At 32.7% G+C, this 14,866-nt stretch overlaps 1 protein-coding gene across 1 annotated transcript; it reads right to left on the reverse strand.

Annotated features, from left to right (window-relative positions):
- Positions 1-11,029: 11,029 nt before the first annotated feature.
- On the reverse strand, positions 11,030-14,293 carry LOC118027724 (DNA-directed RNA polymerases II, IV and V subunit 11). The gene is made up of 5 exons (XM_035031175.2): positions 14,127-14,293; positions 13,970-14,059; positions 13,796-13,874; positions 13,577-13,672; positions 11,030-11,459 (listed from the first exon to the last, which is right to left on the reverse strand). Exons 1-5 carry the CDS (start codon positions 14,177-14,179, stop codon positions 11,427-11,429), a joined length of 351 nt encoding a protein of 116 aa, XP_034887066.1. The 5' UTR covers positions 14,180-14,293; the 3' UTR covers positions 11,030-11,426.
- Positions 14,294-14,866: the final 573 nt, after the last annotated feature.

Below are 14,866 nucleotides of genomic sequence, written 5' to 3' on the forward strand. Positions count from 1 at the left end.
TATCAAAAACAGAAATATTAATTCATTAACAGCTGAATTTATAACTTTTATTCGAATTTAATATGAAGCTTCAGTGAAAAACAGAGCATTGTAAGCAAAATAGATTCTGTCCATTTCTATTGCTGTAGAATCTCTTTTCAAGATTTCAAAATAAAAACCGTTTTTTTTCCTGCTAAAAAAAGAAAAAAGAAAAAAAACTAGCTCTTATTCAAACCAATGACTCGTCACACACACACAGACGACGGTCATTTAAGTCCTCGACGGGGATGTTGATATGCTTTTCTCCGGCCATATGTCTTTAGGGTTACATTAGTAGCTGGTTTTGTATCCATTTTGTCTATCTTAGGTTTATATGTCTCACTCCTACCTTAAGGCTAATCAAGGCGCAGACTGGTAAGCTGATTAATATACTGATCGTATTTTGTCTATCTTTAGGGTTACTCACTTCTAATCAAAGACAAAGCAGCTTGAAGGATTTTCATAAGAATTCCCCTTAGTAATCCATCCTTCCATTTTTAGTTCATTCTCTAACCTTCATTTGGACATTTCAATCAATCTGACAAAAATATAAAAAATAGTTTGAAAATCATCGTTATTTTCATAAAAAGGGGGGGGGGAGGTTCGATTTGAGTTTTTCACACATGGGTATTTTCACTGGTTTGCATGAAACTATAACAACTAAATGGATATGAATAAATTAGAAACTAAACTTAACATATAATATGAGTATTTATTAACCTTATTTCCCAGTACAATTTTTTATCATTGGGTAATCAATTGTTTGAAGGTAGCAATATACATTCATAGGATTAAAATAATAATATCATCAATACATCTAAGTTCAACAATGACTGAGCTCGATTCAGTGCGTATCAGACAAGACACTAAACTTATTTTCCTTTAGTATATGGAATATACACCATATTCAATTAGACTTTAGAGATCCCATTTAAGACCACAAGTTCTATTTTTTAGAATGTTTATCGTGAAATGTTCTATATAGAATAATCATTTCTTGCTTAATATAATGTATATAAAAAGATACATATAAATAAACTTAATAATTTTTTTCATTTCATTAATGATATATAAAAGATATTTATTTTTTATTAGTGCCATTAAATTCAAAGGACTTTCTAGTTTTTTTTGTTACATAAAGACAACAAGGTTCAAGAATTATAAATAATACCTTAACTATCTATGTAAAATATTCATGTTTTTTTATTTCTAAAAAATTATTTATTTTAGAGCATTTAATCATAAAATATCAAAAAGAAAATATTTTTATTTAAATTTCTTTTGTCATCATTCACATTAAAAACCATCAATTTTATATTTCGAAAAGTCTTTAAATCCTGCCAACATAAACTATTTTTTTAAAGTAAGAAGACTAATATCATCAAGTTTTGCACTTCCTTGGCTAAAAGAAGGAAATTAAAGACATGATTAACCACTAAATTTACGAAAATAAACTATTCCCTGAACATGTTAAATTTTGCAGGAGATATCATCATAAATTAGTCCTTCTAGTTTTGTAAAATAAATTAAAATAAGTCTATAGTCTAAAAAAAAACTAATCAAGTGATCATTATTGATCAAGCTTAATTTAATATTTATTTATTTCTCCTATTTTGTCATCAATCTTTTCATATTATTTATTTTATTTCCGTACCGTTTCTATTTTCTTCAAAACAAAACAAAAATCGGAACAAGGCATATGATATTAATGTAATGGACTAAGTTAATTATTTTTTTTTAAAAAAAATTAAAAAATAATATAATTTATTTTTTTAATTGAACAAATAATTTATGATTATTATATAAACTAAAAAATAACAAGTATACTGTTGACCCCCTCACAAAACACTATTCTTTTTCATAAAACCCGCAACCAAGCATAAACAGTGATCCAGTTCCCTCCGATTTAAAGTGGCTGCGTAGAGTGAGAGTCCGAGACCTGAGACCAGAGCACCTAAGGCTACCACCTCCTCTACCAGCTCAGCCCTATGAAAAGAAAAGGAGGTGTTCTTGAGAATTATTCCAGATACCATCAAAATGGGGAGAGAATAGCTTTCCAAAATTAGAAAAGATTAGAAGCCCACTAGCCACCTCTTTTGTGATTTTCAGATAATCACCGAGTTTTATCTAATCACATTTGCTAAACTGTAAAGTGCAATCTCTTAAACCACCGATTTGAAATGATCTCTTCGTGTCTCCTTCCTCTTGGACTTCAATTAAACTAAACTCCCTCATTAGAAGCAATCATGCTTAATTATTATTGCATAAAGATCAACATCCTTCTAGAACTTGTTGAGGGCTACTTTTGAAACCTAGCCTAGCTAGATCATGACCAGAGGAGAGGAGAGTCCCTGCCCTTTAATTTTCTTTCCTACCACATGGGAAACAACATGTATTGTGCTGAAATATATATTTTAAATGTTTCTTTAATTAAAAATATATTAAAAAATATTTATTTTTTTTTATTTTTATTTTTTATACCAATACATTTAAAATAATTTAAAAAAATTAATTTAATTGTTAAAACAATACTATAAGAAACAAACTAAAAAAAAAAAAAAAAACTCGTTTACTATTGATTTATTGTATAAATAATTAAAAAAAATTTTAAAAAACAACTAAAAAAAAACGTTTCACATTTTATTTTAGGAAACCTGCGAGGCTTTGACAACAAACAATATTTTAAATCGTTAGAGAAATGCTTAATTTCCACAATCATTCAATTAGATTTGCGTACAAGAGATACCTAGCGTGGTTCCGTGCCCCAAATGCCATCTCTGTAACATGCAAATACAGTTAACAATCCCACATTAAAAAATAAATATAAAATTTATTTATTCAGATCATGCGGGCAATTTTAATATGAATTCTTAACAAGCAAGTAATTCTAGGACAACAAATTTGTGGTCCAGCCTGGTGCTTAAAAAATTACTCAACGTGCCACAATTACACGTCTGATCAATTTTTTGTTCCATCCATACAACCTTCATCGCCATTTTTCCATGTTGTTAGTTCCTCTGAAATGCAAAAATGGAGAAAGATTAACAAAAAAGTAAAAGTAATTAAAAGATAATAATGAGGAGGAAAGGTGTGGGGTGTGCTTACTTACTGGATCATGCTTGCCATTCCAGTTCAGCTGTTTTTTTTAATAATTTTTTATATTTTATAAATAATATAAAAAATTAATTTTTTAAAAAAATAAAAAAACATTTTTAAAATACAATCCCGAACTAAATCTTCGTTAACACGAAGGGTCGTGTTTACCAAGAGGAAATTATTGGAGGTCTGAAGAGGTGAAATTGGGACCCACAAAATGTACGGCTTCATGCCACCTCCGTTAATTTTGGTAGGGGTCCCACTCTATTATTATTCCTTGCCTTTCTCTCGAGCACCGTGCCTTGTCCCTTGTCTGCCCCTTTCTCCTTTAGATTATTAATTGTTAATTACCATTGCTAGTTCCTTACTTTACTGATCATTAGGGTAATTAATAATTTAATTGTTTTGTAATTTTGTTTAATTTAAAATATCTTCATGCGAGAAAGTTGATGGGTTTATCTCTCTGAATCACGTGCATACAGCTTCTTTAGGTCGCTTCAATTAAATTAATCACCGACCATGACCATGTCCGTACACATTAGCCATTTCTATGTTATCCTTCGGGAATCCTGTCTTTTTGTTTTTTTACCCCTCTTTCTTGTTATTTTTCACTTCCACTTTAAAACTTGTTTTGTCCTCTTTTGGATTGCATTTCAACCGGATGTTTTTAATCAAATTTTCATTTTTTTAAAAAAATAATTTTTTAAATATTGTTAGATAATTCTATTATGTTCATGTGATACAAATATTTTTATTTTAATAAAATTTTAAATTAAAAACACTTAAAAAATAATATCTTCCATGCTTCCAAGTATTCACTCTACGCATACTAGGTTTTGGAATGTGAAATTATTGCTGAATACAAGAAATGCGCAGCCTGAAATACAAACTACTCCTTCGGTGCTTCTTCCTCTCTGCCACCACTTATTTAGCATACGATTAATCTTGGAAAAGCTGGATTTCAATTTTTACTGTCAAGGGCTCAGTACGTCTAGCACTGAAAAGGTGAAACGGCACAGTATGGTAAATTGGGTTTTAAAAACCTCTTAAAATGTGTAATGCGGCATCCCAGGCGTTCAGGTCTGCAGGTACGCTTCCTTTTATATATATATAAAAAAAAAAACATTGCAGGGAGACAAACTATTAACTATACTCTTAAAATTAAGAGTCGCCATGCTAGAAGGTAAAAAAAATTGTACTCAAATTAACATCAAAGGACTCTTGCAAAGAAATTCAAAAGATCCAATCGTTCTGCTCTTGATTACAAAATTACAGTGTTTTAATTGTTTTTAGGGGGGATGCTTGTTACTGTTTTCTCAAGGAAGTCGTATAAATATTATAAAAAACTAGGATTTTCTTCAAAACACATCACATCCAAGTTGGAATATGTGTTATTTTGAGAATTTCAACCAGCAGCAAATTTTATGCATTGCTTTTCGTTAATTTAGTAGGCATGCAGGATCCGAAGCTCTTGCGTGGAGCATGACCGCTGCCTGTAAACGACACAGAACCCAATCATGCAAAATTCTTTTCTTAAAAATAACTCAATCTGACCTAATCCATGTGTAAATCAGTATAATTTTATTAATTTGGATTGCTTAGCATGGTGTAACTTGTAGGTCTAAATTACTCGATTCATCCTATACGCTAAACCATTACAATTAATCCAGCGATGTAAGCTGCCCTGCAAATGTTTTTGGTTTGAATCGAACACCAGATTTGAAATATACGAGATCAATAAAAATGATTTTGATATTATGGTATAAAATGCTTTTTAAAAAATAGTTTTTACTTAGAAAATATATCAAAATATTTTTTTTAGGTTTTTAATATTTTAATTTAGTAAAAATTATAAAAAAATACTAAAAAAATTAATTTCATTTTTTTTAAAGATATATAAAATACGTATTTAAAACATGATAAAAATCAAAAGCAGTTGAAAAACGCAATCCAGGCAAGCACATGGGGCTCGAGAATTTTCTTGGCGAATCCTCCAGCACAATCATTGGCGACTTTTTGTGATGAATGCGTGCAAACTCTTCCAAAACATCTCATTATAAAAAATAAATACAGATATCTTCTATGTAACGGAACAAGCAGCTACTGGTTCAATATATTTACATGGGGAGAAGAGAAGAAAAGTGAAAGTGAAGACAAATTTATATATATTAGATCGTATTTTTTTTTTTATAATTTGGTTTGTGGTCATCACCCTACAGTCAGATTGCAAGATATTATATGCAAGGAAACGTTTTTTTTTTTTTTTTCTTTTTTAACGTGAATAAGGAAAACAACTTCAGTGCTTAGGGTTGAAATTAATCCTCCAAGGTTTTTTTCTTGTCTGCCCTCACGAATCTCTCCCTTTTTTTTTTGGTTTTTGTTGCTTTTGTCAAAGAACTCCACTCGTATTTCCATTGCTAGCATGTTTTTCAAATAAAACGTGATTAAATGCACTTGTCAATCGCATTTTAAGCTGTGACCAACATCATTTCTCACTAAACTGTCAACCTTTTTCTGCTTTTTCTCTGTTCATCCCATATATATCGTGCAAATTGTCAAATGATTAAAAGAGGATCTAATGAGGAACCCTAGAGACAACAAATCAAGGGCTTCCATTGTGGTGCCGATGGCTTAGCTTTTCACGGTTCAAATTAAGTTCAAACCTTCAACTCGTAACTCATAACAAAATGGCTGCAAAAGGCTGACTCTTAAATCCACATTCAAGTGTTTGTACTCTCCAGTCGCTACTGCTTGTACTCCAGTGACTGATTTATTGTTCGTGTTCCCATTAACGTTCTGGGCACACGCACCTCTCTTTTTGCCTCGGAGCTCTTGTCGCCTTTATACGAATAAGCCTCAGCTGGACCCTATAATAAATGAGATTAAAAGTTGGGCCCAACTACTTGGGCTAGCTAGCCGTGTGGTTCAATTTCAAGTACACCCAAAATGGGTCGTCTGTTGTTATCTTTCACGCATTCGGTCTACCTTATCCTATCCCTAGAAGGATATGAGCTGTGGTTGTTCAACCAAAAAAAAGATGCCGGGAGGGAGTTCCGCGATGGACGTGGAAGCGAGAGAGAAGATTCTCAGGCAGGCAAGGAGGGCGGACGACTTTTACCGCGGCGTGTGGCTAGGGAGAGAATCAGAGTAGAAGAAACAGGGAGGAAAAAAGTAAACGGAGTGAGAAAGAGGAGACAGGCAAACTATTTACAGATCACAACTCCATACAGAGTCACCCTCAAGACCCAACACGCACAAACTCAAGCACTCACAGATAGACTTGGAAAAAAAAATCCACTTTTTTTAAAAAGAAAGCGGCGCTCGCAGATCCTCTCTCTATACACGCCGCGCCTACTCTCTCCCTCACTCTCTGAATATTTTCTTCTTTTTTATCTCCATATCTCTGACAGTAGCTATCGTTCATAAATTTCTCCTAGCCAGTGATCACTTGTTGCTGTTCTTGTGTCACTCAATCTATAGGCATAACTAGCCAGTCACTCACTCTCACTTTTCAAATAAATAAAAATAAGAAAGGACATCTTCTAAAACAAGTGCATTGTCATGCAGTGCGTGAGGCTTCTTGCTCTTCTTTCCAGTTGTTTCAACAACCCAGTCCCAAGAGATTGTTTGATCGCATCCACCAGATCTTACCTTTCCAGTTTCAATTCTAGTTCAACTAGAACGACACCACATTTGTTGAGAATTGAAAACGAAATTCCATCGTTAATATTCATTATTTGAAAAAAGATCCCAAAAACGGTATTTCTTATAAATATTAGACTTGCTTAAAGAAGAAAACTCACTTGATATACGCAGGATAAAATCGTTTTAAAATAATTAATTTAAAGATACACAGCTTTTAGAATCGTCGAAGAGCAGGGTGAGGGTACTGTAGGTGATATTAATGCAATACAGGAGAGCAGAGATATACTAGGGAAGTAGGGAGGAAGCAGAGGGGACAGCTTTTAGGGAATAGGTGACACACATGACGAGGCAGCTGACACTTAATTTCCCTCGAGCCCTGTGTTCTGAGGCTAAGTTAACCACTAATACCACACTAGCCTCTCCACGTCACTACAGTTTTGCGGTTTTCTTCCGACTACCTTTTTGTTTCTTTCCTACCCCTAACACGACGATGAGTCATAGAGCACGCGCACTTGTTTTCTCCGTCATACACGCTCCGTGTCTTTGCTTTCCACACTCGGCATCATCAATGCCAACAAAAACAATTAGTTTTCCATCCGCTTCTTTCAAATTCCCGTCGGCAATCTTTAATTAAAAAATATTACTATGTTTATAATTTAAAAAACATTATACTATTGCCAGCATCTCAGCTTGTGTTTATGCTCGAGCTCACTTATGTCTCTCTATATCGAGGAGGTAATTAAGGGGTCAAGAGCTATAATACAAGTATTAGAAATTAAGGGGATTACTTTTCTACCTCCAATATATTAGTGATTACTTCTCTTGTGTGGCTACAAATGAAGGGGAGCAAGTAACTTCCCCCTTCTCGGAGGTGGTAAAAAAATAGCAAAAAGTCGAGCAAAGAAATCTCACCCACTCCGTCATTACTTTTTTTTTTTTTTATTTTTTAGCAAAAAAGTTATTTCCATCCTTTTGTAAGTTGTGTTCAAACTAGAAAGAGTTTTTTTATGGCCTTAAACTTGCTTGAATTCAAATGACCATGCTCTTGATTGGTGTATGCTTGTAAGTGGGGTGAATATTATTTTTTAATATGTTTATTTACTTGAAAATATATTAAAAAATATATATTTTTATTTTATAAAATTTATTTTTAATATAATAACATTAAAAAAAATATAAAAAAAATCAATTATTTTTTAAAAATACAGTTGAATCAGGAATTAGCTCACATCCATAGATGTTAATTTATAAATGCAAGAAATGGAAATAACTTAGGATGAGACTTAAAAATGGAAGAGGCCCCATGAACGAAAATAGGGATGCACGTAGGCATGATTATCTATCTATCTATCTATGCTGGGTTATTATAAAACATAAGAAAAAAAATCTGGGTTTTTCTCGTTTAAAGAGACCGAATTTGATGCTGTTATTTTTTGGTTTTAAAATTTTATTATTATTATTTATTTTAAATTAATATTTTTTTTAGTTTTTTTTAGATATTTTAACATTTAAATATCAAAAATAATTTTTAAAAAATAAAAAATATTATTTTAATTCATTTAATAAACATGCCTTTTATATTATGTTGTTAAGAAGATAGTTTGGTTGGAACGAAATCATATCCTGACCCGACAGACAATTCTGGGATGGGGTATGGCGCGTGGGTCTAGAAGATTTATGTTGGATTTTGGAATGGAACTGGAAAAAAGAAGCCTGGGACAATCCACAGCTCAGAGCCCCATGATAGAAGGACTACATACGTACACGTGTCTCGATACGTATGGTTCTGTAAAAAATAAGAATGGGGGTGTTAAGGGTGGTCGCTCCAGATTTGGTAGTTTTTAACATTTCTAGGGCAAAGGTATAACAACATTGGCTCCACAGATCATGTTTTTCTTTTCTTTTTCTTTTTTTTCTTTTTTCAAGGAAAAGAATTCTGTGCCCTTCAATTCACTATTACAATCTCCTTAAAGTCCTCACCAGCGGATCTTAATCCTTAAATTTTCTTAAATCATTTTTTTTTCCTTTTTTATTTCTCTTATTGAAATTAGCAAGTGGTGATTTTCTTCGGTTTCTTTTAAGAAACTCCCATCCTATGATTTAATAGCCCAACTAAACATAATGTCACTTAGTTTATTAAAAAACACAAAATTAATGTCATTCAGTTTTTCAGGGCCACTACATAATCATTAATTTTAAAATTTATATAATTAATCAAGATATATATAAATTAAATCAAATATTTATATTAATAAAAAAATATTTAATATTACATGTAGGTGATACAAAACACCGATATGACTGAGACTGAAAAGTGAAATGGACCTATTACCCATCTAAAAATAGACTGGGCTTTATTTTCTTAGATTTTTTATATTGTTACATGTTGTAGATATCCAATAAATTTTCTTTTTAGAGTGTTTGTTTGTGTTTTTTTAAAAATATTTTTTATTTTTAAAAAATTTAAATCAATGTTTTATGTTTGATTTTAATGATTTTATGTTGTCTTAATAAAAAAAATAAAAAATATATTTTTAACTAAAAAAACTTTTTAAAAATCAACTAACACTAGATTACTAAATTGATATTTATAGTTTGTTTATGATTATTTTTTTGTTTGAAATATATTAAAATAATGTGTGTTTATATATTTTAAAATGTATTTTTAATTAAAAAAAAAAAAAAACTCAAGACATCATATTGAAGTATGCTATTGTTGAAAAACCAGATGGTCCCCTTCTACAATGAAGAGGACTGGTCCCCAATCATACATCTATCTAATAAAATGACACATTTGACAGTTGATAGGGATTTGCAGCTTTGCAGGCTTAGGGGAAGCCGTGGCCCCTCGCCATCCAACCCCATCCAAACGAGCTTGAGATTTTTCGGTGGCAAACTCCAAAAAGAAAAGAATGAAGAAGACAGGCAGAGGGAAGGAGAAGTACTTTCGGCTTGCTTGGGCCCGTTTTGCTTTTCAGTTTTAGGCTTCTAGCCCACTTGCGACAAAATAGTTAGGCACTTTGGATTTTGACAGAAAATATTTAAAACAAAAATAAATAAAATAATATAAAAAACAATAACAAGAAGAAGATATTTTCCGGGAAGGATATAATGGCAGAAGGATGTCATCCTCAAACCATGTTCTTAAATGCGGACTTCGGGACTTCGTGGATGGTTAAACAATGGTCTTCATGAATTTCCTGATATTTTCATTGAATACAGAGAAAAACACTGCTAATAGTTATAGGTAAATACATTGAAACTATTAGAAAATGAAATTAGAATTAAAAAAAATTCCTCGTTATCACTGACACATAATTTCCACAGCAGACAGTGGTGTATGGCTGATATCATTGCGATCTAGATTAAGATATCGAATAACGGTAAAGTGGTGTAATGTCCCTCAAAACATCCATCGCTTGATTGTCATTTAGAATTAGGGTTTTAGCTAAGTACATCGAAATTAAACTCCTACCTCGTTTAAGCAAGTCTCTTTAATATCCTAACTGATACAAATCAACTTACAAGAGCTTACCAAGCTCATTGATGAAGTAAACAACAATTTCTTGAAATGCTCATTTACTTGCGCTGTCTGAAACTAGAGTAATAACATATGATCACACTGACACGTAAAAGCTAAGAATTTTTTTTTTTTAATCTCGTGGTGCCGTGCTGTTATTGTTAAAAGCATTACATTGAGTTTCCGAAGTTCCTTTCCCCTCCTACAGGAGGAGCATGCTCGAGGTTCTAACGTGCTTTGCCACTTCCTTTTGGATGTAAAACAGACCCCTCATTTTGATGCTTACAATGAGGTCTTTATTGGGCCAAAATAGTAATTTGCTAGAAAGCAATTGCTTCTGGGTTTTGAATAGAGCAATTTATTGTTCCGGAGTGAAATCAGTCATGGCTGGAGTGTGACTTGAACAACTTTAAGGAGACTGGGAATTATGCAATTGTGATCTAATGGTAAATCCCCCTAATTTTATAACTCGTATTCTTGAAGCTCCCCAACCCCCAATAACCTTTAACATTACTAGCGTGAATCATGCAATTGTAACATTTTTTATCCTCGACATAAGATGCCCCGCCTGATGACAACTTCATGGGAGCCTAAGAACTAAGAACCGCAGCAGATGTCCCGCCGATTGCAGCAATATCTGAAATAAAGTTTAGAAGGCCTGATCTCAATCACCACCTCGACTTTGTTCATCCAAAGGAAAGTCTCAACTGGCATGCCAAATGTCCAGTGAGATGCTCAACACCAATAAGATACAAAAATGAAATCAGTCATAGATTTTAGTTGGCAGAAAGGAGATAACCAATCTGAACATTAGATGCCAGAAAACAATAGCATGTTAACATGAAGCATAGCATTCCCCTTCAAGGGAAGAACTGACAGCAAGCGGGAATCAAGGCACCACGCAACATTGGCAATCAAGAGTACGAAATACCTGTGTGATTTTAAGCAATCTACTTGAAAGAAAACACATCAGGGTGCCGTTTCTCAAGTAACATTGGCTCCACACTGTTCATCACATCTGTAAAAGTCTTAGTTAATTTACAACCAGCAACATAGTAGCCTGATATCACACTTTTTGACCCTTAATTTCCACTACACCATAGCAGCAAGTGAACCACCACAGATGGTTCCTTGAATTCACACAAGCTTAGTACTGCCCTGGACGATTTGCAAGCTCAGCCTACAAACAAAAAATTTAGAAACATAATAGTTGACTTTTAATAAGTTAAATGGAGTGCTAGAAAGCAAAGACAATCCTTTTCTTTTCTATACAAATATCTTGAGTTTCTAAAGATGTAGTTAATTGCTACAAAACTAAACAATACTTAGGCTTCAACATTAAATCTGTAAATAGTCTAAAATAAGAAGTGTTATAACCTAATTTTGATCTATTTGCTTTTAATTTAATTTTTTAAAGGAGCTAAAATTACGAATTAAAATATCAAAGACCAACATTTACTAAAGGTGTGATTTGTCAAACTTTTGGAAAGATTAGGGACAATAGTGTGTTTTTTGTTTAAACAAACTATAAGATAAATTCATTTTCAATTTTGAATCAAATTTAAATTTGAAAAAAAACAGGGTATTGTTCGTGTTTGTTTGGGACTGCAAGACTCTTGTGTTATAATTTTATAAATACACATTCTAGGAGACAAAAAGGAGGGGTTTCTACATTGAGAGCAAATCAAAAAGGTTTTGGAGAGACAAAAGAACTGTTGACCAATTAGAGTTATTAGTAACCCATAATACTGGGTGATGACTTAAACAAGACATTTCCTCTCAAAGAACAAGATGTCAAATATTTGTTCTGTTTTTTTTTTTTTTTAAAGTCACCGCAATGTCGGGTAGCGACAAAAAGATTCAAGCCTCTTTGAGATAATGGGGCAAAGTGATCCCATGGGTATACATTACAAGGCAAGAACACATTATTTCGATACAAAACCATTGAAACAAAGCAACAACGCTAATTTCTTGATGATAATAATAAAAAGCAATATCACCAACCAGATTACATTAAAATTACTAGCAAATGCCAGTATAAGCTGGCAAACAATTAGCAAGGATATAGTCATGGCCCTTATTAGGAAACAACAATTCAATAAGGCTAAAATGTTGAACTTATGGGGCACACCACATGATTTAACTAAAAAAAATTCTTACTAAATTGTAAGATGATTACCAAAATTGCCATGTGGCTAGGACTAAAGGTGCGAAGTTATGACCCTACAAAGCACACTCATGCAGTAAGCTAGACTCCAATTCACAGCAACCAAACCTGTTCCTAGAACAAGTACAGTTGGGAAAGAAATCTGCTGTCACCATGGCTTACTAGAGTAAACATGGGCACGCACATGACATTTTGTAGCAATGGGTGCGTGATCCAACATTCTACCAGACAGTGAGAGCCAACACTCAGATCATAACCTCCTCTGAAGATACATCTAGATGATGCATGCTAATATGCTGTATCTAATCAGAAATTGAATCTCTTAAAATGAGCCTATGCCACAGCAATACACCCCCCTCATTATTTTGGCTCTATTTCAGCATGAAATTTTGCAATACTGTACTGTTTTTACTATGAAAATATTTCGGGTGGGGAGAGCAGTAAAAGAAATAAAACCATCCCAAAACAACAATCCAGGAAGCATATCTCACCAAAAGGGTAACAAATATTAAAATTTCGAAAAGCAACTGAACTTTGTGCCGAATGGACACCTCAAAATGTGATATTTCTATTACTCTACTCCTGCTTTAGGATATGCAATCAACAAGGCCATAACGACCACTAGGTATTTCTCTTCTGTTTTATTTTTGAACAGGAGAGAGGAGATTGAGAGGAGCCGAACTTCAGACTCCCCTGAAGTGTCAAAAGTACTCTCTCTGCCAACCCAATCTATGATGGATTGGTCATTTGGCTTTTCCGCTATTCAAAAAAGGCTCCCTGGGATGCTTTTCTATCATGTTCCCAGCATATATACAAGAACACTTCAACCAACAAATATAAAGACACTTAACTTCCTAGGAATATTTTATTTCAGTTGTATATAAACAACCTAGCCACAAAGTGATTGCTCGAACTGACACGCCACCTTACACAAGACCTTGATTGAAATCAGCAAAGCTAAAGCCAAGTCATTTCTAAGCAATAACATACCAAACAGAATCACATAGCAAAGCTGGCTTCTTAATTACATCAAACAAAGATGCTTCATTACAATTAAACCCTAACAAGCATTCAAATCAAACACATATTCCAACAATAAATTAACAAACCGAATCACAAGAATGCCATACCTCAAAAGCATTCTTCAGATGGTCAAGTTCCTTGTCTAGATCATTGATGGCCTGATTATACGCCTGCATTGGCGATGACTGGCTGGTTGTGTGAATCTACAAAAAACCCACATTCCAAATCGATTAAAAATCAAAACCTCAAAATTATTATAACATGAGAACCCACATTTCCACTACACACACAAAAAAGACAGATACGCTAAGCTTAGCATTACTAACCCTAACGATAATTTTGTACTTGAGAGGGTGAGGCAGCTTGTAACCAGCAAAGAGAACATTATCATCTCTGTGTAATTGCCTAATTAAACAAAATAATAATAATTATTAGAGTTTGGTTAAGCTAAGATCAACGAAAACAACATTTTTTGGAAAAATACATAAGGAGTAATTTACATGCGAAGAATGTTGCCGATGGTGTGGTCTTCTCTCTCTACGGTGAACGACGCCGCGTTGATAATTTTCGTATCTCTCTCGTACGAAACCCTAGCAAAGAGAAAGCGAATTAATGAAACGAAATTGGCGATTGAGAGAGGAAGAGGGTGAAAAATACTTTTTGGTGCCTTCAGGGACGACGAATCGCTCATAACGATCAGGGGCATTCATGGCGTCAAGTTTTTTTGTCTCCTTTTGCTCTGGGGAACACTGTTTGTGCGCGCAGAGCAAGTCGTTCTTGTTTTGTTATATAAAGCGCTTGCTACAAGAACGACTAGGCAGGCAAATATTCGTTTGGGAAATAAATCGACAAGTCTTGTAACCTTATCTTTACAAAAAAACAAAAAAAAAACAAAAAACCACAATTAATTTTTTAATTTAGTTCAATTTTTATATATATAAAAAATAAAACCAGTTTTTTTTTTTTTTGAAAAAAATCAAAATCAATTCAATTATTTCAGTTATTTTGAAAAAAAAAATAGTTCAAACCGATTTGACTTGGTTTTTTTCTAATTTGGTTTGGTTTTCCAATTTCGATTCAGTTTTTTTAAAATTTTAATTAATTTAAATAGTTTTTTTTACAGTTTGGTTTTCTTGGTTTTTTTTTTTCCTGATTTTCTCAATTTAATCAGTTTTTTAGTTTTTTTGCTTACCCCTAAATTGAGGTGTTTTTATTTTTTAAAAAAACATTTTTTTCTATTTTTCTAATTATTCATATCCATTTTTCATCTTTATTCTAGAATATGGATTCCATAAAAAAAATTATTAACTAATAATATCTAAAATATGAAACAAAATTCTCATTTAATATTGTAACTAATGACAAAAAAATTAAGTAAATGATGAATCAAATGATAC

Source organism: Populus alba, chromosome 9, assembly GCF_005239225.2.
Source record: "Populus alba chromosome 9, ASM523922v2, whole genome shotgun sequence".
Classification (NCBI taxonomy): Eukaryota; Viridiplantae; Streptophyta; class Magnoliopsida; order Malpighiales; family Salicaceae; genus Populus; species Populus alba.

Coding starts and splice junctions, on each gene's coding strand:
- LOC118027724 (XM_035031175.2), bottom strand. CDS start 14,179: ATGAATGCCCCTGATCGTTATGAGCGATTCGTCGTCCCTGAAGGCACC. Junction 14,060..14,126: donor GTCCCTGAAGGCACCAAAAA/GTATTTTTCACC, acceptor TCTCTTTGCTAG/GGTTTCGTACGAGAGAGATA. Junction 13,875..13,969: donor ATCGGCAACATTCTTCGCAT/GTAAATTACTCC, acceptor TTGTTTAATTAG/GCAATTACACAGAGATGATA.